At 32.8% G+C, this 25,939-nt stretch overlaps 1 protein-coding gene across 6 annotated transcripts in view; it reads left to right on the forward strand.

Annotated features, from left to right (window-relative positions):
- The first annotated feature begins 3,503 nt into the window (after window positions 1–3,503).
- LOC105327203 (uncharacterized) overlaps window positions 3,504–25,939 on the forward strand; it is a 210,932-nt gene continuing 188,496 nt past the window's right edge. For 4 of the 6 annotated variants that reach the window (XM_066078480.1, XM_066078482.1, XM_066078481.1 and 1 more), the window contains exons 1-5: window positions 3,504–3,657; window positions 3,775–4,017; window positions 5,069–5,176; window positions 17,546–17,576; window positions 23,166–23,225. In XM_066078480.1, the coding sequence (XP_065934552.1) occupies window positions 3,789–4,017; window positions 5,069–5,176; window positions 17,546–17,576; window positions 23,166–23,225 (428 nt within the window). In that variant the 5' untranslated portion in view covers window positions 3,504–3,657; window positions 3,775–3,788. The remainder of the gene's footprint in view (window positions 3,658–3,774; window positions 4,018–5,068; window positions 5,177–17,545; window positions 17,577–23,165; window positions 23,226–25,939) is intronic. The other 2 variants (XM_066078479.1, XM_066078483.1) reach the window with 1 other exon arrangement.

Genomic DNA, 25,939 nt, shown 5'->3' on the forward strand with positions numbered 1-25,939 from the left:
TGAGTATGATATTTATTTTTTTCTTAAGATTATGGACTGAAATTAATTTTTACATCATATTAATAAGTCATTATTTTGTGTATTTCAGAAAATATTTCAAATAAATAATTTCAGGGGTGTTTCCTGCTATCTTAAAAGGACCAGTGTTACGACCAGAAAAATAAAGAAAACAGAAGTTTTAAAACACATGTATGCACATCTATTTTTTTTTTATTTGAAAGGTACTTCACTACACCTAGACTTATACTTTTTAAGACACTACGTCACAAGGTGGAGATCGTTCCACTGGCTTTAATATTGTCGTAGCTCAGTGGTTAAAGTATTGGGCTTCTGAACCGCAGATCATGAGTTCAAACCGCCTGGAGCTTTTAATCATGTTTACTGAATTAAATTTTCAGTGGATGAAAAATGTAATTTTTCATCCAAAGTTGCACATTTTTTACCTATTTGACTTAAATACTTCTTATCCATTATTATATCTATCAAAATCAAGTAATTTTCTGCTGATTTGAGAAAATATTTCAAAGTGTAGTGGGCCACCTTTTTTCGGGATGTCGTCGGTCTTATAACACACCAAGGCGGCGCAGACAAATTGAATACCGAGCGTTGACGCAGTGCTCAATTTGTCTGCACCGCCTTGGTGTGTTATAGGACAAACGACATCGAAAAATAAGCATTCATATTAATTTGTAAGAAGTAGTTTAATGTCTTTATACGCGCTATTAGTCAGGGATATGAAACATACATTGAACAGCGATTTTAACATGTTATTTTGTTTGTTTCCGCAACTAAAAATATAGTGCTAAAAACTTGGTAGAAAAAAAATATCAACGAGATGTGATTTGATGTTTATTTTCCATAAGTAAATATCAAAACGCGTGATGACTTCTATGTTAAGGCTATACAGATACATTGACGGTAGATTTTTTTTCTAAGTTCAACTTTCTCACGTGAGCAAGAGGTTAGGAAATTGGACTTAGTATCTGCAGTATCAAAATTAAATCCTTTTTCCTCGCGTAAGCAATTGCAAAATTCTGTTAACAAGTACATTTTGACAGCCCCTCCCGCATCCCGTTTTTTTTCCCTGAACACCAAACTGGTCTTTGTTTTTTTGTTTTTGGTAACGTTATATTCTTTATTTCCCTTCGGTAAATTTAATTATCACTCAACTTACTATTTAGATATGAGTATCTGACAAAACATGAATAGGCTAAGTGTATTCACAGGAAATTGAACGTCGCAGATTATCAATGCAAAAAAATTGGGGAAATATACACTAAATGTAAATATTTAAACAATGAAATGATTTCTTTGGGGATTCATTCGGGATATGAAGGTAGCGACATTGCAGAAAAAATACATAATCCGCGTTAGCGGGTTATGTAATTTTTTCCTGCAATGATAGCTACCATCATAACCCGCATGAATCATCAAAGAAAGCATTTTATTATTTATTTTAACATCTCTCTTTTAACTAATTAATAAATTGATTATGAAAAATAAGTAAATATCACTAAATTACTGTTAATGTACATAAGTACGTTAGCTAGAAGAAACAGTTAAATCGTCTCCTGTGAGACTTTGAGTCTGACATCATCATGATTACTTCGTGCAGTCCGTGATATTTTGTAGGTCGCTGAAGGTTTAGACCTGTCAATATCTTCTCAGTTTCAGCCGCTGTAGATTTCGACCAATCAATAAACGGGGCATGTATATTTCAGTCTGGCTATTTCTATAGAGCTATGAATTAACTATACGTTTTCGTAAGAAATAGAGGGAATAATGCTAAGGGTAGCTGTAAATATAAATTATTGTTATCTTGTTTTCTTAAACGTTATGTGCATCGGTGTACATTAATGCCATGGCGAATTGCTTTGGCAAAAATACACAAATGACTGACAGGTCCTGTTATGATTTGAACATGAGTTAGATAATTATTCAATAGATCTATTAATCAACTACTTCAGTCAGAGTCATCATGCATTGTTTGTCTAAGGTATCTTGTAAACGCGTGGAAAGTGGTGATACTGTGTGAATGTAGCCTTGGTTCAACAAGCGTACCATACCTTGTGGCAGCTATGGCGTTCCATAAATTTCAACCCCAAAAATTGCATGCTTGTCGCAAAATTGACGTGTTTATTACTCTTTAAAGTGTTTGAGGGTTGATACAAACCGCATTTTCATCAGAATGCAACATGCATGTACATTACAATGTATGTATAGAGCTAATGCTAACTGTATAATTTAAATTGTAATACTACAAACCAACTTACACACCGTGTAGAATCGCACATTCAAGGGACCCCTTCGCCACAAAATCATCAGCGCCCTACGCCAGATCAAGTTTTCGATCAAATACTCCTCAGTTCCAAGATGTGAGATGGTTTTCTCTTATAAATACAGATTTTCTATTCACATGGAATGATTTATGACAGAAAAAAAACGTGAACATCCTGCAGTAGGATTCGATTTTTTTTTTTTTAATAAAGCACCCTAAATATAATACTTGGCGCCTACCCCACATGCATGCATATTGTCGAAGTGTTTGAGGTTTCCCAAAGATATCTCAACCCCCATGTTACTATTTTTTTTTATAGAGGTTGTGTTTCAATAATCAATGTCTTCATTGTACTACTTTTGGTTACCAAACTTGAAATACTCGATGACCTACTTTCATCGCTTTAAAGTTACGGTCCCGCGCTACACCTATCGTGAACGGCAGGGGCCCCCTTATGCTGTTATGTGCGATTTTACACGGTGTTTTATTTGCGTGCTAGCTGTTTTCGCTAGATTCGCCACGTACCTGTCCTTATCGTATGGTTGTATAGTTGTCGCGAATCAGTGAATCCCCAATAAATCGCGAATTAAAGTCGTCCTAGCTGTTTTCCATTACATCTGGACGAAAATGCCTTAAAATTCATAAGATTTCACGGTGATATCTGATTATTGCACTTACAAGGTTGGTCTTTTTTTTTTTTTTTTTACTTTTTTTCAACTGTCTGTAACGCAAAACAAGTCGTTTGTTTTACAAATCATGAATATTTTCAGGCATGTAGCATCAGGGAGGGGGGGGGGGGGGCAAAGATTTTCTTAAATTTACATACAAAAAATTGAATTAACATGAAGGTGCCCCCCCCCCACTTTTATGAGACCGTGTTAAAATATTGAATTGAAAATAAGGAAATAAACAGTGAAACTGAAGTTAAAGGAACAGTTGTTGCCCCACCCCCTCCCGGAAAGTAACCTTTTTCCTTTTTTTTTTTTTGGCTTGTCAAGATATCTTTGGATGAGTCCCCCCCCCCCCCCCCCGCTTTCAAATTTTGACCACTCGATTACCGTGCTAGTTTTTCTACACAATATGCATAATGACACGTAAAAAGAGCCCGGCTTTGAGTACTTTTATTTTGCTATTATCACTGATTTTTGCTTGTTTGTTTGTTTGTTATTGTCAAGATGAAGTACTGTTTCCTTTTAACTGTTTAATTGTTTAAAGAGCAATGATAATCAAAGGGTATGGATGGACCCGGCTTCGATTACACGAATGAGACCAAATATTAGCCTAAGCCGATGTCCTCTCAGGGCTTCCGTACTTTAGATATCAAACAACAAGACTGCACCGTAGACCGAAACCATAAGTAAGACTGGAAGAAAAAGAAAGTACGTAAGTTTACGAAATAAAAAAAAATGTTAAACAGTTATCACGTAACTTCACGATTTGTACAGTATCTTTGATTTGATGAAAAATTTGACCTAGCCTAATGCTTTTTTGCACAGGTGACTCATTCGAAATGGCGACTTTCCGTTTCGTGTTCATTTCTATTTTGATGCTGAGTAGCGGCTGGGCAGCTCAGAACTTTTTGACAGTTTCAGTGTGTCCGAGGGACCAGAATTCCTGGACATTGGAATCTGACAGAAAAAAATGCCAGGGTGACACGCCAGATTACTTGTGTGCAGCAATAGAAAACCAAGTGGGAAATTTTGGAGAAATCTGCACTAAATTTGGGTTGACTCCAGCCAGTAAGAAATGAACCAATTAACGTAGGCTATATAATACCATAGTGTTCTGTTTTGCATTGTTTGAAATATTCTTCAGTTTTTATATGTATACGTACTGGGTGCATCCAGAGACATAATTAAGGTGTTGTTGACTGATGCAGTGCATGAGGATCGATATCTGGGAATACAGGCAAATGATGCAATGTCGCAGTTAAAGTAGGTCAGATTGCTTAGTAATATCTAGGGCATGAGGCTGCTATCTGTCATAAATTGAGCAGTGTTGAGCTCCAGTTATATATAGGTTATTTTTTAGGATCTTTCATGATTTGCGATGATATGCTTATATAATAATAATTTTATCAAGTTGCGAGTTGGATAAAAATCATATAATTACCATAGCAAATCATGAGAAGTTCTTTTAGTCCCTGAAAACGTTAAATCTGGTACAGTACCAGTAGTTGTTAATTTATAAGACAAATATGTAGCCTTTAATCTGCATAATATGGTTGGTAGACCTGTGTTGATCTGTACTTGTGTATTGAAAGCGAATTCTGCTTTGACAAACGTATATGAAAGCTCTCTATAGAATTTAATTTTGTGGGGCGAGAAATGCATATTACTACATGTATATAAAGTGCTTTCCAGGGATTATTTTTCCTCATGTTTCCACTTTTTACCCAGGGAAATTGAGGGGAATAAGAATAAAATTTCTTATCATGCTTATGGAGGTTTATAAAAATTAGAAGTTTTTGGAACAACTAGCAAGCATGAGGGTTTTTTCAGAATTACTTTGTGATATATGAAGTGAGAAAGGGGGGTTTTTCGAAATGGAAGTCTTATATTTTTTTGATCCTATTTGAAATGATAATAAAATGCAGTCCAGTAAAATGCAATTTGGACACAAAGGTTTACATGAGTATAGGAATCTGGGACAGAATATAGTGCTAAAAGTCAGACATGATAGTCTAGCTGTGACCAAAAAAATTACATCTTACATCATTGAATCTGCATACAATGTACATCATGTTGATAGAAACTATTGCATGTATTGTGACTGTACTTTTTTTCACAGACAAATGTGCAGTGTTGAATGAGCAGACGCATAATCTGGACTCTGTGGATTGTAAGGCTCCCTCTGGATGTCCATCACAACCATACATTCCATCTGTTTTGTGGCAATGTAAGTTTGGATTCATGGAAAAAGCATAGGTTAAATATTCATGGATGGATATAAAAATAATTAAAACATCCATGGAATGTTTCTGAAAATTTCATAAATACTATACTGTTAAAGGGGCATGGTAACGATTTAAGTCAAATTCAATTTTAATATTTTTATTATTTACAATGCTTTAGGAATGTATTTCTAATGGTCAAGTGAAGTTTGAGAGTCAGTTGTAGAGTTATGAGCAAGATACAAAGCTGACAACTCTTTGTCATGTAAACAAGGCTTGTGCCCTGTTTTTGTTTACATAGGTTTTATATATCAGTAAAAATATTTTTCAAGCAGATTTTGTCTATCTTCTTAATACATTTTAAGCATAAATATAAAGTTTCTAACGTTTAACACATTTATTTTAGGTCTAAAACTGGACTTTTCGGTTTAACATTCAACATGTAAACAAAAGTTTTGTTTACATAGCAAAGAATTGTATGCTCTGTAACTCGCTTAAAACTCAACAAATGATACTCAAATTTTGGTTGCCTATTAAAAATGCTTTGATGAAACATTGCAGTCATTAGAATCGGAAAAATAATTTTTGACCAAAATCGTGACCATGCCCCTTTAAGCTTGAGTGCTTTACATATCTGTATATTAGATGTACATGTATCATGTATATAAGCCAGCCTAGCTTTAGTGAGATTATTAAAATCATGTGCATCATTCTACATCTTAAAACATCTAGACTCAACTACACAAACACTATATCAGCAGTGCTATATTTCCTCATTAGGAAATATAAAAATTCTAGCTGTCTCACAGGAAACACTTGTACAATGACTTATGAGAAAGACCAAGCTGCCTTTATATAATTACTCTCCTCTCACAATGTTAAGTTTTAAGCTGCTTGGTCCAATTACATGTTGAGGCGGGGATGATTGTATTACAACTTTGACATCACTATTAATAGAATCTAAATATGGGTAATATTCTGGAAAATCACAAAAAAACTTATTGATTATGCAGGTGTAAATAGGCAAATGTCTATAACTTTCTATGATAATTGGTTTGTATGGAAAATTATTTGATGCTGTTACTGTAATAGCCAAAAAACGGATTATGCAGCTTTACAAAAAGGATATATCGAATTTCACTGATTTAAGAACAGATTTCTAGATTGGCCTTTTCTGTTCAATATGTGTGATATACATACAATACATGTGGAAACAGATATAACCAAACAGAGTCTAGTATATATTCAGACTAAACTAATTTTGTTTTTTTTTGTATATTTATTTTATTGCAACTCGACCATTCATGCAACATTTCAGATCTCAGGAGGAGGATACTACGTCCCTTGACATGTGCCCTAGCTAAGTCTTGAATAAACTTCCAATCTTTTAAAGATAAATAACTAATTATATGCTGTTGTTCCTCATTGGTAGAGGCACACAATGATTAGGTAGCTAGGGACATTTTTCTAATAAGTGAAATTGAGGACAGGGTCACTCTGCAAAGAGATGACCCCTGGAATAGGATGAAACCTCTAGCCTGAACTTGTCCCCTTTCAGCTTGTCTGTAGCACCCATTTCAAATTCATCTCATTTTGACACCTTTTAAATATACCATCTGCACCATCTCAGTAAAGTCCACTGATGCATTTTCAGTCGGTGGTAATGTCAACACTAAGTTACTAAGCTCTGACCCTATTTTCATTTAGCAACATGGGATCCTTTGCATAAAAGATCATCATATGATCACACTTGTGTTAAAAATTTGTGGTTTGATGTTGATTTGTTTCCTGCAAAATGCATCTGTATTGAAAAACAATGAAAATGAAAGAATGAAACTTCCCTGTTTTGGAAAGGATATACATCAAACAATTTCAATTCTTTCCTTTAAATGATAATTACAGACCCTGAAACGTACTACTACACCACACGCTCGCTGCACGCTTGCTACATGCTCGCTAAACTGTTCACACGAAACGCTGAACGGTTTACACGAAACGCTGCACGCTTTGCCTGAAACGTTAAACGATTTACACGAAACGCTGAACGGTTTACACGAAACGATTCTCGCACGAAACGATTTGCTCGCTTTTCACACGCTTTGGACACGCTTTTATCCTGATCGATTCGGGTCCTCTCGGATTTTTACCTTGAATCTGTTAGTAAGAATTAATTTTAAGAAAACAAAATAATAGAAATACTGATATTAGAAACATATACGTACATAGGTATTGAATTGATTAATTAAATTAATTTGGTACTTTTATTTAAAGCAAAAAATTATTTATTCACAGATTTAGCAAAAAATACTACTTCTATAAAAATATTTTTATTGCTCAAAAGAAATATCCATGATTCTTATTAATGCCGTAAATAATACAAATTCCATAAAGTTAAAAGTTATCGTAACACAATATTCAATACCAAAAATAAAATCCGTATGATTACAAACTGAAATCGTTTTTTCAGTATTCGGCGGGATTTGTTTTTTCTTCTCACATTAGTATTCTTATTGGTTTCAGAGAATACGATGTAAAAATACAGTAAATAAACCTGTAATTATTTACATTGATAATTTTGAAAGTTATGTAAAATTAAGATTAGTCACATAAGTTAGAAAAATGCTATAAAACAACCGATTATTTTTTTTATTATGTCGTATCATTCGCGTAAATAAATGTTCCGTACATAAAATCACAGAAAAAAATCAATCGATTAAAACAATAAAGAAAGTTGTCATTATTATTTCGGATTTCGGAAAGAACAAAAAATAAAACTGATTTAAATTTTTGTCTTAATATTCTTATACATAACCGGCACCCCGCAAAACGGCGTACAATATATCTATCATAATCTATTTGAATTAAGTACCATGCATATAGACTCCCATAATAATCAGTAGCATGTGTACATTTTAGAAAAATTTCAGTGTGTTAATTACTTGTTGTTTTCCGTTATCAGTGTTGAAATAATTAAAATAATAACTTGAAAATATATTTTCAATCGGGATTCAGAAGAATATACTTCCTGCATTTCATAAAAATGAACAGTATATTTTCTTTCTATCTTTACATTTAACTTTGTTCAAATTAATGTTAAATAATCTATCATATCAATTGTGTGCATCATCAAATACTGATTCCGATTACCTTGAAGTCATTAAATTTCTATTGGCTATTGACAAAAAAAGACACGCGTGACCATCCAATGAAAACGAATACACAGAGTTTGATTGACAGGTTCAGCCAGGTGCAGGTCTTACACGATGTCCGAGGTTATGTGTGCTGGTTGTAAACAGCCGAATAGTCTCAGTGACTAGTCTTCTTTCAATACGCGTACTTTTCTTTTGTTTGTTTAGAATTAATTCAATTTTGTAAAAAGATAAGTACATGTATATCATTTCTTATAGATTTTTTTCACGAGAATATCTACTAAGGAGTTTTGCCAATCACAAACAGTTTTAAGTAATGTTTAACATGAGCGCTATTTTGAAACAATTAAATTGTCAGAGAGTTCCGAATGAAATCTGATGAACGTTTCACACGGTTCTCGCACGCTTTGCCGGAAACGATTTACATGCTTTGCCCGAAACGCTGCACGCTTTGCCCGAAACGCTAAACGGTTTACACGAAACGCTTCACAATTCACACGAAACGCTAAACGGTTTACACGAAACGCTAAACGGTTTACACGAAACGTTTCTCGCACGAAAGTCGCACGCTTTTTTGGTGTTGTAGTACGTTTCAGGGTCTGTAATATAGGGCCCCACTATGTGGACGCCCTATAGTGATCAGTCTGTCCGTCCATCAGTCCATCCATCTTTTCATCTGTCTGTGCATCTGTCCATCCGGATTCATTATCCAAAGCATATCTTGGCTCATACTTCACCCACAGAGTGCCTTTGGGTAAAGGGTTTATAGTGACCTGTAGTGTTTCTAGGTCTAATGTTAACGTCATAGCAAACTTATATATAAAATCCTTGCTGGGGTATATCTCTCCCCTTGGTCCAATCTGGCTCGACTTACTTCACTCACAGAGTGTCTATGGTCATGGAGTGTGCAATGCCCTTAAACAAAGTTTGTAGGCCAATTTAAGGGTCATATCGGATAACACAAAAATCCTTTTTCAGAGCATATATACTTTCCACTAAACCCTATTTGGCTTATGCTTCATATAAATAGAGCTTTTGAGTAAAGGGTGTGTAGTGACATTGAACCAATTTTCAAGGTCAGATGTCATAGCAGAATTGTATGAAAAATCCTTGTCCAGAGCACATCTTCTCTCCCTTTGCTCTAATCTGGCACATACTTCACCCACTTGGTGTCTTTGATCAAAGGGTATGCAGTAAACCAAGTCAATGTGAAGGTCAAAGCCTCTTAATAATCAGTTTTAGGCCATGAATTTTTCCCCATTTTCTTAATCTTGCTCAGATTGAGCAAAAATGCCTGCATGTAAGGGGTAATGAAATTGAATTCGAAGTTGTTTGCCAGTTGGAAAATTTTTAAGTTATGGGTCAAGGTCAAAACAAAATTCTCTGAAATTCTTTTCATCCCATTGTCCATTGTTTAAGCATGGTTCTTTGAGATGGTCACCATCTCAATGTAGTCTAGTTCAAATTTGACACTAGGTTGCATTTAAAACTGCAAATCCTCTTTTCTGACATTTGTCAAGCACTCTGATCATAAAATGTCACAATAAATCTTTATACACTCTGCAAGTATACATGTAGAACTATTTTGCTTATAAAGGCTGTGCAACTTTGTTGTCGTACTGATTCTAAAAATTGTTAGAGGGATAAACCCATATACATTCGCACTTGTTTTAAGAGGCCACTTGTGGGACAATTACAAACTGGCCGCTTAAGACAGGTGGCCTCTTATTACAAGTTTCAAATTAAGGAAGAAAAACCACAGAGTATTTTCATTTTGGCTCTATTGCACAGATTTATTTATAGCATCTGTAATGGCGGCGTACACGCAGATGGTTAATGCACAGCCCAGATTGCTGAATAGACAGTTTATATTAATTTTAAATGGCCGTTTTAAATCAATTTATTTATCAAGGGATTAACATCTTCGCTAGCCAAGGGTTTTCTGTCCACTTTGCTCCCCGTAAACTCTTGGCGGATTTCATGACAAAAACTCGGTGATGTGGTGGCGCTATCTAGCGAGCAACTTGTGTTGCGCCCCTTGCATATTTACATTTTAATAGAATTCAACAACAGGTTATATACACATTACGGCATTAATACAACTTGAAAACGTGTTCACTACCGAATAATGGAATATAATTAACGATGCTATTAAATACGAATTAGGTTATAATCTAGGGAAAGCACAGAATGTTTTATTCATAGTGTTTTGTAAGGACCTGTACCGGGAGTAAAAAAGTCGACGATTTATATGAAAGCTTTCATGCCATAAAATCAGGTATCATTGTCGTGAACATTGCGGACCAAAAAATTAAATAAAACAGAGCTCACTGAATTTTTAAAAGCAATAACCATAAGCAGGAACATATAATTATACTAATGGGATAGGCGACTTCTACATTCGCCATGTTTACTTCCCATGCTATCACGCTAGCCTTGACAAGTTTGTAGAACTATGGTCAATCCCAGTAAAATATATAAGGTTTTAAAGCGATCTGGTTAGACCATGGCCTCTTAAACCAAGGGCAGGCACTGTACTCCAGAACTTGTGTCTCAACTTGTTAAAAGCACCAAATGTTTTACCAAAGATCACACACGTGTTTTCTTTTAAATTTATATTTACAAGCACTGCGATTGGATCAGCTACTCCCAGCTGCAGCCAATCATAAAACGGAGCTTTTCACTGAGTTTTCGTAATGAAATCCGCAAAGATGGGGATTAAGAGCAAAACATTTTCTGCTAAATAAGCCCAAATAATAATTTTCAAGTGATTCAATGCGGTAAAGAAACAGAAGTAGCATTTCCGTACAAAGGCTATGTACTGAACTACGATAATCAATGTTTTTCCTCTTAAAAAAGTATCAAAATTCCATTAGGATGTATAATAAGCACCCCTTTAATTTAATTCTCAAAGAATATTTCTAGAAAAGAAAGGTGCGTATTTCCGGCTAATTGCTGTACAGTACATGATAGGCTGTTGAGCACAAGACTGGCCATTTAATAACTTTGTAATGAAGTATATAAGTACGTGTATAGTCTGTCCCAAGTTATTGCTTCCATCACTTTTTAATTATTTTTAATAAAAATACACATACCTGTGAAAGAAATACTGTTGAAATCGATAAAAGGGAAATATCCAAGATATCTTCATCAACAAATTGTCATTTTCACATTGTGTGCTTCTTTGTCTCTGTCGTATATCGTTCGCATATTAATTACTAATAATTAATTACTAATAATTATCAAATAATTTCCCGCGGAGACGTATCTCTCTTTACAGCTGCCCCCCCCCCCCCCCCCCCTACAAGTGATTTGGGAAGTCGGTGTATTTTACAAGCTGATAAGAGTGTCGCGCGTGAATTGAATATAGATAGAATTGACAAAAAATCTTTTATGTGATGCAAACAATAGCCATAATATATATCTTTAAAACTGGTACCATATAACTGAACTTGAGTTCTATGCAAATTCAAAATAAATAGAGAGAGAGAGAGAGATTCTGTTGAGAAAAAAGAAGTATACGAATTAAACTTCACAAACACAGTATATCAGTCATAAAATCATACATTACAAACAGTGTATGATACTTCATTGTCAAGTATGCTTCCTTTCTCTTTGCTAGAAATCAAATCATCACAAACAGTGTAGAATACTTCATTGATAGGCATGCTTCCTTTCTCTTTACTTGAAATAAAACATCACAAACAGTGTAGAATACTTTATTGTTAAGCATACTTCTGTTCTCCCAACTTGAAATGAAAACTACCGTAATCCGGTGAATATAATACGCAGTAGTGTACAATACGCACCCCCCACTTTGGGCCTGAAAATGGTGAAAAAAAGCTTGTTGGGATGTATAATACGCATCAAAAAAATTGACCAAACGGTAATCCTGAGTATCAACAAAGCAGTTATAATTTGTATGCACGCTCAACTTCGTCGCGGGAATACGCTACCGGAAATATGAAATACACAATATTTTCTTAGATACAGATTTATTGTAACTAATACATCGCGGTAATATCTTTAATTCATAATCAATGTTTTAAATAGACCTAGTATTAAATATTCTACCGTAAATAAAATCAACTACTTTTAACAAGCGTTATATAATTGTTTAGTCATTACAATCTCTGTGAAGTGAAAAAAGGACGATGTACAGGTATGGAGATAACGGACCTAATTAAATTCTTAAATGATTCCGATCAAAGTGATCAATTAGAGGCCTGGAACATAATAAAATATATGCACAAATAGTTGTGTATAGTACACATAGCCTAACGGGGGGTGTCTGAGATACCCAAGGTGTCAAGCGTTAGCTCTGGGGGAGCACAACTGTTTCAATGGCTTTAATTAACTGAATAGGTTATAGAATTATTTATATTCATAATTATTCGCAACAAATTAATTAACATTACATGAAAATGGTTAAAAATGAGCCAAATGATGTGTAAGCTGTTTTCAAAGATCGGTTACAAACATAGCACGTGGCCATCCAAGTCCGCATTCTATTAATAACAGCTGTAATGGCGGCGTACACGGAGATAAAGAATAGGCAGTTCAAATAAATTTTTAAAGGCCATTTTGAAACAGTTTATTTATTAATAGACTTAAAGTGTACATTTTCTTTAATTACATGCTATAACAATGATTTCCTAAAGGTTAAATAATAATATATATGTGATAATGAAGGAATGTTACGATGTATAGCGGGGTATCGGTCCTGTCTGTGAACAGCATAGGTAATACGGCAGTATGATACCCCGTCCTTCAGCTAGGGAAAAAATATGTCCAAATCCTATAGGGATGTATTATACGCACCCCTTTCTCACGGTAAAAAATGCTGGGAAAAAAGTGCGTATTATATTCACCGGATTACGGTATTAGAACGAGACTTTTTTCCCTTATCTTGGAAGGAACACCTGGTGCACCTCGCGCATTGATTTGATTAACATTCTCTCTCTCTCATAAAGATCATAATAAGAGAATATCTGGATTGACACTCATTAATCAAGAAACCCCTTCTGCAAGATAGAAAAGGGGGGGGGGGGGTGTTGTACAGTTAGACAAAGAAGTTTGCAATTTAGAGGCTATCTTTTGTCTTGAACAGGTGTGGAAACCTCTAGGATATGCCGTTTTCTACCTTGGGTTTGCAAATCATCATACACAGGAAATAATATCATCTTAAACTAAATATACACAAGAAAAGAAATGTGTACATAAATAGTTTGCATTGCATTTTTTTGAGTTCGAGTTGTATGCATTTAATAATAACATGAACAGTATGTTTCCCATGTTGTTTTGTGATGCAAAATAATTTCCTCCTTCCTTTTTTTGCAAAGAATAAACACCTTTAAGAAGTTAAATATAACAAGCTTATAAGGTTAAAATAAGAGAACGACACTAATTATTTTAATAATATCTACCTAACTCTGATGTCAACCTGAAAAATATCCTCGCGACCTTAGATTGCCATAATACTAAACCACTTCACGAATATTCCAACATGATAAGCGGTAAGCGCGCTGTTTTTCCTTAAATAAAAGAAAATGTTCATTAGTTTAATTTCCTCCGAAATGATGCCTCCGTCTATCAGCACTTTCAGTACTTTAATTCATATTAGTGGATGAACAGAGTTTGAACTCAAAGGTATTCATGATTATCGAAATATCAAGTGAAAAGTGGTGGAAGCAAAAACTTGGGACAGAGTATAGATATATAAACAACACAAAACAAGTGTTATAATCCCTGCATACTTCAAATTATACACTCAATTATTTGTCATTAACTCATTATCAGCTGTCGAAGTTTTGGCTTCATCCGATACGGGTCACATGAGTCAAAAGTCATGTGACAATATTGACAAAATAGCCGTTGAAACCACGGGACCTAAAAACAGTGGCCGCTGGCTGCGTTAGACAGGTGGCCACTTAAATCAGTTAAAATATAGTAAAACCTAAACTGGCAGGATTGAAACTGGCCGCTCATGGCGAGTGGCCGCTTATTTAAGGTGGCCGTAACAGCAGGTGCGACTGTACTTTTTTCGGGGTATTTAATACTATTAATTCCTTTTTTTACACGAGTACTTATATACGCGATTCCGCCATTTTGTATCAAATCGCGAGAATATAAAATTGCGATCACCAGTTTTTGTTAAAATTTTCATTTAGTTTTAAACTGTTTAAAAAATAAAAGCGAGATTTTAAAATTGGCGAGGGTTGCCTCTCGCGATTTTATGCGGAAATTAATTCCTTGCGTTTAATAAGGAATTTACAGTATGAATATCAAATGTAATAAGATAATGTGCTGCATAAATATCTTGAAACAGCTAGAGAACAGTTTTAATGTATACAAATATAAAGATAAGTTGATAACCAGTATAGATAAAACATAGTGCACCCAAAAAACTAAAAAATTATCAAGGTGAATTTTTTCTTTAAGTTTCTATTGTATGTATTATCTTCATAATGTATTCCATGTACTTTTTCAAAATTTCATTTGCAAAAACACTATGAAATCTGATGTTATAAGTTCATTCCAAATACATAAGAGTATTGACTTCAAGTCAAGAACTACAGCTTTTTTTAAAGTAAAGTCAACATTGCATTATAGGATTGATAAAATGATAAGTATTTTTTATGTATAATATACAGATATGATAGATATATATTAATTAAAATACATTGTAGCATAATGAATAAATGAGCATTTTTTAAAAATAGGCATGTTTGAGAATTACCCATACAACCCACAGTGCACATGGTAAAAACTGAAACAGCATTAAATGCTGCATATTTATTAATCTACGCTTTTCAACTGAATTATTTTGTGACATTCATTCTACATCAACAATCTGCCTATAAAGCTACGTAATGTTTAATTATGATGTCAAGTGGCCTAAAAACACACAGTGGAATATCAAAAATTTATCCCATGAGTGATATCCACCCTATATTGAGATAAACAAGTGATATATATATATATATATATATATATATATATATATATATATATATATATATCACAACCTTTTAGTTAATAAATTTAGATCAGTATGTAATCATCAACATAGATGTTGGTTCACTCTGAACCAGACAGACAAATTTAAAATGCAACCATATACAAGGGTTGTTAGAAAAGTTTGCGGACAAGTTTGATTGTGAGCGGACTATTTGCCTGATACCAGCAAAACTTTTCATATTCAATCTTGACGTATTTTCCAAGAAATATATATTTTTTTATTTTAAATGAACCTTTAAAATATACGTCAGATTGATTATTTTGATAAGATATGCTTCACAGAGCAATTTGGCAGTGTTTAATTGTTTTATATATTTTGAACGCATTTTACCCTATTAAGAAAATGTACAGTTTAAGCGCATAAGAATAAACAATATTTCATATGAGATTACAATAAGTTATGAAGGTCATTTTGAAGGTTATTTTATGAAATAAAAAGAAAAAATATCACTGTGTGACTGCATCTGTTTTTTAAAATATTAGCCTGAGAAGCAAGAAATTATTTTTTTAGCCTAAACACGTTTTTCATTTTGAGCTTCATTTCATTCATGGAACAACTACTGCTATGCCTTTCAATCGACTTGTTATGGTTTTTAAACCCTTTTTTATTTCATTATCCCAAAAATTTGAACTTCAAGAGGAATAAGTAGCTGTAATTAAACATGCATGGTTATGGGATCCATATTTTAAGGGAAATAAATGGAAGATAAATATTGCATTGAATGATGCAATATTTGTAACATTTATTTACTAAATTAACAATACCAGCAAATCCTAGACAAACTGCATGGCAGTGACATCAAGGCATACATCACAACATTAAACATACTAATCTCAACAAAATTATTACTCGTTTATTACAAGTGAATTGTATGGTGGTACATGTACTTGTTCTCAGCATAATTGGCATACAGAGTGACAATTAAAAACACAAATTTCAAGTTGAATTTTTGAAGTATTTATTGATCAATAATATACATGCATATCCAGCTAGTTAATAATTACACATATCTTCCAGCTGTCAACCTATTCACGATTAGGCTATGCATTAGGTTTGAAGAAGAAAAATGTTCAGCAAGTCTGACTCGATCAAGTCAGTAAATACTGGCTTTTGACAGACTGTTGTTCAGCTTGCTTTTCTGTTGTATTAATACTGTGATTTTTTTCATTAGCTCATCTAAGGAGAAGACTCATACTAATAAAAATTTGTCAGCTCTCTTCTTTCCTTGCATTGTTTCCATTGTTTCTATTGTCCTTATTGTTTACTTGATTCATGTTTTTATCTTCTTCTTTGTAAAGAGTGGGCCTTTTTCAATCAAACTTTGAATAAAGTTATCATAAGCTTGAGTGAACTTGGAGAATAAAGACATTTGTTCAAATAAAGTGCTACACCCTCTTGGAATGAGAAATACACATATATTTTTTAACAAGACAATGAACAATTGTCCACTTCACTGTAGAATTTCAATTATATCAAAGAGAAAAGAATCATGTTGAGGATTTAATTCATTCATACTGTAATTTCAGACATGAGACTGCAGATATGGGGGCAATATATTGACAAAATGGTTGCTATATAGGAAAATTATTTTCACAAAATTAATGGACTCTGTGTCGAACAGGAATAAATACTAGTAATCATGATAAAAATCTGTAAAATGTTCTTCCAATGAATACAATATATAGAAGTATGCAAACTTTGAGATAATGGATACATTGAAGTCTATACAAACCATGATCAACCTCTGAATTATTAATGGGGCTGTATCTACTGCGTTGCTGTGAGAGTTTAGGTAATTTTCAACAAAGATGTTGTTAAGCATGTTCATCTAGATTGTTCAATACTGATTAGGATTTCTTTCAAAATAGCTCATTCATCGCCTGTATAAAATTGAAAAAGGTGATAATTAAGATAAAATGAATCAAATATATGCAGATAAAAGATCCTGACATTATTATATTTCCCTCAAGGCTAATTTAAGCTCATCTGAGTCACTCTGGTGACCTTTTGCCATTGAACTTTATCCATTGTCTCGCAAAATGAGTAATATGTTAAGGTTTTCTAGGAAAAATTTCACATTTTCAACTCCTCCTCCAAAATTATTGAGCCAGGAGTTTTAAAGGAAATGACTAAAGCTCAGAAATTGGTTTTTTTTTGTGCTTAATTATATATTTAGTACCATATTTCTTTATATCTCTTTTTAGATCAAATTTGTTATGAAGACTTTTATGGAACGTAAGTAGATGATATTTGTTCACTTTTCATTTAGATATAAATTTTATTCAATGTTTAAATCCATATTTGAGCCTAATAATCATGTATAATTGTAAAGTTTGTAAGGTCTTTCATATTAACCTTAGAAATATACCGTAATGTATCGTGTATAAAACGCACTCGTGTATAATACTCACCCCCCAAAGTTGACCAAAAAATGGCGAAAAAACAGCAGGTCCTTTGATAACACGCACCCAAAAAATGACGAAATCAAGGGCCGCAATTTCCCCCCAAAATATCGATGTTTCATGATAATTTTATAATCAATGCGCACTTTCTTTAATTTTGTGATCGGAACATAGCACAGTGATGAAAATCGACGGCCGCCATTTTTCCAAATAACTATCGATGTTAAATGATACTTTTGTAACCCAAGCGCAATTACTGCAATTTCGTGATCGGAACATGGCCCAAGCGATATTAGATCGAGTCAAAGGTCTTACAATTTTACTTAAAAAGGACGGCATAATTTACATGGGCGGTATCATTCTTCGTAAAGAGTTTCTTATACAACAGCGGAGAAATTGAAGATCATCATACGTAGAGAAGAACGGCAACCGAGCTTAGTGCTTAAAAGTAATAATGTTTGCAGTTATAAACCAAAACAACATCATAAGAAATTATTTGATTGATTAAATATAGTCTGTGCAAACTCATTGATTGTTGTTAAATAGACATTGTGAAGAAACGTATGTATGTCGTATATCGTCATTATCAAATGATCGATGTATTTTTAGCAGTCTATGTAAAGCAATAACGTTTAACTGCATAACTGGAAACGAAGTAATTAAGTTTAATAAAATCAGAATAATTGCTTATCTTCATACACTTGAAAACACCCTGTGTATTAAGTCCGACACAAGACAGGTGCATGCTTCTGACACCGGAAATTGTTAAACAAACATTGACCACGCGCCGAATCAACAGGTGGCTGCTTACGTAATGGCGAATACACTGGCGATATTTTAACTTGTTTGATGCAAGAAATAGTGTTGAGAGAGGATAAATATTTCAATACATGGAAATAAAACTAAGCATAAGGTATTTCTGATGCAGTAAATTTAGTATATACTGATACAACTTGCATAACACGCTACTACTCCCGTGGTATCAAGAATCGCAGCTTGAAAAAATGGGTTAAAATTTTAGTCCTATGTACAACACGCACCCCCCACTTTTGATCAAATTTTGGCTGAATAAAAGTGTGTGTTATACACGCGACATTACGGTTATCTAACTAAACGTTATTTAGACTTTACTTTAGACAGAAAATGGTAATCTGTAATGAGTATCTTAATCCGGCCATTTTATCAATTGCTTGTTGCTATCAATAAGCTCATGTCTAATTGAAAGTCATGGTTTGTTTATTTAGTTGCTATTACTGGGTACAGTAAAACTCGTTTAGTACGAAGATGGATATAGCAAATTTTTGGATAAAGCTAAGTTTTTATGAGTCCCAATTAAAATTCTTAACAAATCTTTGAAAAATTTTACAGTTATAACGAATTTTGATATAATAAATTTACAGATATAGCGAACAGATTTTGAGTCCCATAGGGGTGAATAATAACGAAATTTAACATTTTTATAACAAATTTCTTTAAACTTTAAACAAGTTTGCACTACCATCTAACAAAATAGTTTGAATGAAGTAATTTTCATATAATTTTTTCAATTCACAACCCGATTATTAAAGGTATATGTGGTGTATTTGGAGTAGAATTTTTGAATGAGTTTTAGTAAAAATATACATCATGCTTCTTATAATAAGACGTTTCACAAACTGACTAGGCCCGTAAAACATGTTCTTTCTTTAGTTATTTGTCTCTAAACTTTCCTACACGTTTGATGAATATTAATGTGATCGGCCATTTGTAACGCCATTGCGCATGAGTGCGGGAAAACCTACTATTGGAAGACACGATGTAGAAAGATATTTTGCTAATTGCTTATTATGTGTAATAAATATGAAACACTATTTTAGCATCAACGACATGGTAAAATGAGTTAATACCCCCTCTCCCTGAGGAATGCATGTACTGAGCGTGTTTATTATACCCCCGCAAACGAAGTTTAGGGGGGTATATTGGTTTCACCCTGTCTGTCTGTCCGTCTGTCCACCCGTCCGTCTGTCCGTCTGTCTGTAGACGCAACTTTGTCCCCCCTATAGAATTTTTTATTACTGCATGGAACAGTTTGAAAATTTGTACCTATGTTGAACACCATCTGAAGATGTGCACCTGCAATTTTTTTTAAGATCAGACAAGATTTAATGATTTTATGACAGTTTTCATTTTCCTTATTCTATATATATTGTACACTAATGTTGAAAAGTAAGGGAGGTAATCCTTACAGATTTTATTAATTAATTAATAGAAAACACTCTAAAATATATTTATATTTATAAATACATCCAGATGAAGTTTTTTGTCTTTATGTCTTAATTAATAAATTTTTTTAAATTTTTTATAAGTATTCTATCAACTGACAATGCAAAGTTTTTGTTTGTCAATGATAAATTCTTAGGAGCTAATAAGAACATCAAAGACAAGTGTGGCTGAATTCATTTGTCCCAAGGGAGCCATTATCTGAGCCATGGTTCAGATGGAGCATGTGTTTAGGGGAAATTGATAATCTGTAAAGTGGGTGATGGTTTTGGGGCTATTTTAAAACTGTTTCATGTAAACCAAAAGGTCTATCATTATAAGGAAATAAATAACATAATGATTAATTTAAGAAGTTAAACTATTTTAAGAGGTTGTTTAAATTTATTTGTCAAGTAAATTGATGAAGTGACCCTATTGGGCATTAATTTAAATGAAATTCAAAATTACTGATATGATTGTTGTGTTTTGGCAATTTTAAAATTGTTTGTAATATTAAATTTTCTTTTTTTTACATATTTTTACATAGTATGGTAATTATGGTAATGTTTTGGGAGTTTATTGAATTTACGAGGGTCAATCAAAAAATACGAAGACAATGCGGCTGTCTATCGTATATTTTTCATGAAATTCATACTAAACAGATTAATCTGTGCACCAACACTTATGTTATTGATATGCGAAGTTTTAGTCCATTTGATGAAACGGTATTTTTGTTACCCCTTTTTAAAAACAACATGTTTTGTCACCACGGCGCACGGTAACGTTCAAAACATGACGTCAAAATTAAACACGCACAGTTTATAGATATACTCCATCTATATATCACGCTTAGTCTCTTGTGCCTTTCTTCTTACAATTTAAAATGGCACTGAACAACTTAACATCTTATTTGCACACATTTGCTCGAGAATCATAAGTTAGTTCTTCAATGTTTTCATTTTCTAACCGTGTATATCTTAGTTTACAGTAAGGATAACCCTGAACGTTGGTTGACGTTACTTCTTTTATGACCAAATATTTACAGATATTCTACTCTCTTTCGGACTGTTTCATATTCAAAATACAATGACCACCACCCCCACAAAATTTATTACAGTTAAACACAAACTTGCAAATAATTGTTGACTTATTTTTTGCACCATTGAGCATTTTCACAGCTTGTATCGGCTTTTTCCTGAGTTAAATCCATTTTATTTGTACTTCTCGTAGCGCCGTGACGTCAGGAGACGTTGATGTTTTTAGTCAATTCTAAAGAGGACTATCTGGCTTTAGTTACTAATATCTGTTCGACAAAACAATATATCCCGTCATTATTTGGTAAATAGAATACCATGACTATACTAAATTTGAAGTTTTAATATAATTTGGTTTTAAGCCAAATTTATAGAGATAATACTTTCAACATTATATGGTTAATTGTTGACATAACACAAATTTTGACCGTGCGCCGTGACCTCATTTTTGCAGGATTAAATTCTAAATAATTCATAGAAATAAAGAAATTTATTTACTTTTTATCTTGCAAAATGTCTGAAACTATTGCTAAATTATGTCTACCAAATTTAGTAATGATATGACGTTAAGTAACATAGTTATGACAAAAGTCTTCGTATTTTTTGATTGACCCTCGTAACAAGTTCATCAAAGAAAATCATAGTCCTATGGGATCAATTTTCTGATATGGAGTTCCACTGTGCCATAGGAGAAAGTGAGGAAAATTTGAAACAACTAATTGCATCTGTCAAGACTCTTATTAGAAAAATATTGAAAGTTTTATCAACAGGCTACTGGTATTTCTATTCACTGCAAAGGGAGGGGTTATTGTCATTTTGTTGGTTTTTCTTTAAATCAATTAAATTAAAAAAATATATCATCAAATACATACATTTGTAAATGTATGACTGTTATAGATATGTATTTACAGTGAAATTCTGACAATTTTGATTATAATTTTTCTTTGTTATTATAACTAATTTTTTTTTTTTTTACAATTCTAGAAATTTTTTTGGTATGTGTTCCAAACCTTTATTATTCAATTCAATTATTTGTCCCATTTGAAATTAGCCTAGCGGGGGTATTAGTTCCATTAGGACAGTTCTAGTTTATTCTTTATTCAAAAATTTCTCTCAACGAAAATCCACTTTTGGTTCATAACTTAAAGTAAAGAAATGGAACACATGGAGCACATACGAACCTGACAAGCAAAACCTCTACAACTTCATGGTAAAAACTTAAGTTAAATTCGGCTTTAATTCCCATTCCATCAATCTACATGGTCTCTGTTGACAATCTTCCCTATGTTCCTATCCTTGTCAGTCTGTCTCTTTTTTCTTTCTTGGCCAAAGCTGTCAAACTTAACGGTATTATGGGTATATCTATCTTTCTCGTCGTCGCCATTGTTGTTGTGATAGACTGAGCGTGGTATCTCGTGGCCGATTTAAGGCGGGGTTTATTCAAATGCTCTTTTATCGTGGACTCGAAAATGATTATAAAAAAATATTTATTAATTTCTATATCTTTTTAACCCGAGTGATATAAACTGCGTAATTTATTCTGAAGATAAATCTTTATATAACATATTTAAATAAATAAATCAATCAAATATTTCTTGGCATGAAAAAATATGCCACATATACCTTTAAAGGTATTAAAGTAATGAATTTTTATTTTAAGCCTCAGTTAAAATTGGCAAAAAATATAGTTTGGTAAAAGAAAACATGTATAAAGTGAATTCGCTTATAGATATTATTACAAATTCCTTATACGGATATAATAAATTACGGATATGACAAAGCAATTTCATTGGTTCCTAGGACTTCGCTATAACTGAGTTTTACTGTATACCAAATTTAGTCAAATTGTAGAAAATCATAATTCAGAATTTATTGTTCATACATAATTTCTCACCTTTGATTTTCATGGATTAAAGAATCGAGTTTTTTATATTATTTTTGCACGTAGAATATATTTTGTTTGAATGATAAAGTTTGTCATCATTGTGTTATTAAACATGTTAAATGACCATTTCCAATTCTTCAGTGTGTTTTAGTTCACATCTGACTTTAAAAAAATCAAACAACTCTGAGCAAAAGCATTTATAATATAGAGTTAATAGAGTAAAAGTTGACAATAAGCGAGTGTCTGTGGTATCTTTATTTTTCAGAACTACAAGCCTAGCACCAACCACTACCCAAGACATCACCAGTGCCACAACTAACTCTGGGTAGGAAATCATTTTATTAAAAAGAAAAAACCCATATAAATTTTATGGGTATTTTATACCCCTATCCAAAGAGGGGGTATACTGTTTTACCCTTGTGTGTCTGTCTGTCTGTCCAAAACAAAATTTTCTGTCGCATTTTTCTCAGCAACTATTCATTGGAGGTACTAACAATTTTAACACATTCTATTTTGTATCAATTAATTCGATGTTAACTTCCTGTTAAATAATGACTTTGTTTATTTTTAGCTAAAATTATTGGAAATATTCGTCGAAAATTTCTTAGCAAGTAATCATTGCATATGCTTGAAATTTTTTACACACTCTTTATTAGGCATACGTAAAGATTCATTTTTGTACCAATTGGAATTCAACTTCCTGTTAAATGTCAACTTAAGCTATTTTGTTTATTCACATTTAAGTGGGGGTATTACTAGTGAGCATTGGCCCACAGATATCTTGTATCATACATTATGATATCAAACTATGCCAAACTTGCATAATAGATATGAGATGATGGATGTATGGTACTAGTACTACCGGTAAATGTATTATGATAGCAATTATACTTTGATATTGCAACGTATGTATACCATAATGTAATGATTTAAAAGTTATATTTAACAGAGCTTCAATTATCATTTAATGAAATCTTATCACATAATTTGAAATGTCACAAACAATACTTAGTCATATCATATGATATTATTGTCTGATGGATGTTTACATTCTATGATGTAAACAGCAAAACTCATTTGTAGCGAATTTCAAGGGACCATAGAAAAAACTTTGTTTTAGCTGTAGTTTGTAATATCATGAAATGTTTATAGCGAATTCGTAAGAAATTTTGTAGCAAATATACATAATTGTATACATATATGAAATAATCAGCTGAAAATACTTCAAACTATAGTAAATTACAAAATCAATGTTACTGTCATTTACAAAAAAGATCAATGTTACCTTTTCTCTTCAATTTGATAAAGTAAATCTGCAAAATTTATGAATATGATTATTTCATAGATGCAATTTTAAATATCATGTATCTTCAAAGAAATTTGTTTTGAAAAATTTGAAAATATTCGTTATACTAATGATAAAATATGATAAAATTTTGGCAGGGGGGGGGGGGAATAAAAATTACTTTGTTATAGCCGTAAATTCGTTATAACCATGTTCGTTATATGCTGCAATCTTCTGTAGGCTTATATAAGAACTTTGTCGGGACATGAATAATTATTCATTATAGCAGCTGCTGTAAGTTTGTTATATCCGTGCTCGTTATATTCGAGTTTTGCTGTTACAGTAATACATGTAGCGTTATCATATAATAATATATCATATGGTTTCCTTATAAAATAGAAAGAGCTACGGTTTTCATGCTTGAAGTGTCATTTTTGGCTGATTGAGGCCACTGTCATGTTAACTTTATAGTTTGTTATATACCATTTATTTCTAAAGTAATGAAATCTTCTGAGAAATATGTGAATTTTGACTTTAAACCAATGTTTCAAATGTCAAATATTTTTTTTCTTCAAAATTGTTGCAGTATAAGGTAAAAATGTTTTGTTTGGTTGATGGTTCTTTTTTTGCCTGTATCTGCTAGAATAGATGTAGATTTTGTGAATTTTAGAAATAAAACCTTTAATGGGTAAGAAATACCGGTACACTGTAGAACTTATATATGTATATACATGTTATGATTGACTTCTTAAGAACTGTATCTCTTCCCTTACAGAATTGCAGCAGATACTGCAAAGGCAGTATATGCTGCAACAATGCTGCAATTATACTTAATATCTACTGCAAAAATGAAGTATATTTGCAGTACTTATTAGCATAATGTACTGCGCACCAGTATATGCTGATAATCTACTGTAAATATACTGAAAATGTGCTGCAAAAACTTTCTGTTAGTGACACACAATTACATATGCTGCTTTTGTACTACCAATTGGCTGCATTTCTACTGCTTTATCTTTATTAAGAGATACTGGTATTAAAGGTATACTGCATTTCTGCTGCCTTATCATTATCATTCACATATGACTGTCATAGGTGTACTGCATTATCTTTATCATTTAGATACAGGCATCAAAGGTGCTGCATTTGTACTGCATTATCTTTATCATTTAGATACAGGCATCAAAGGTACTGCATTTGTACTGCATTAACTTTATCACTTAGATCCTGAAGGTATACCATATTCCGCAAATATTACAACTCATGTACACTATGTGTGGGAAATGCAAAATACATGTGTAAAAAACTGTTTGTTCCAACACTAAAAAAATATACAAATAGACATGATCGATGTTTCAATAATAATAAATCTTTATAAATCTTTATGTTCATATTAACACGTTAGTAAAAACATGGTCAGTCAGTAGCTTATGTACAACCTTCGAGATCGAAAGATGCATTCCGTTAGAATTTGAACTCCGTCGCGAAATGTTATTTATAAGTGAACGGCATCACTGTAGCACACAATTCATCTCAAAGACGTTATCAATCTGTTTCGAGAATATTTCTATGACCACTGTCGCGAATGCATTGGCTTAGACGCGATTGAAACTCCAGCAGTCACACTCTTATTCGAAGAGTCCGCCATTGTTTATAAGGTGTCAAGTCAATTCGTCGCCAATACAAAATGAATACGATCTTTAAGATGGAAAAAAACTTAATTTTTAAATTTAAAGTAAAATTTAAAATGAAGA

Source organism: Magallana gigas, chromosome 3 (assembly GCF_963853765.1).
Source record: "Magallana gigas chromosome 3, xbMagGiga1.1, whole genome shotgun sequence".
NCBI classification, from domain to species: domain Eukaryota; kingdom Metazoa; phylum Mollusca; class Bivalvia; order Ostreida; family Ostreidae; genus Magallana; species Magallana gigas.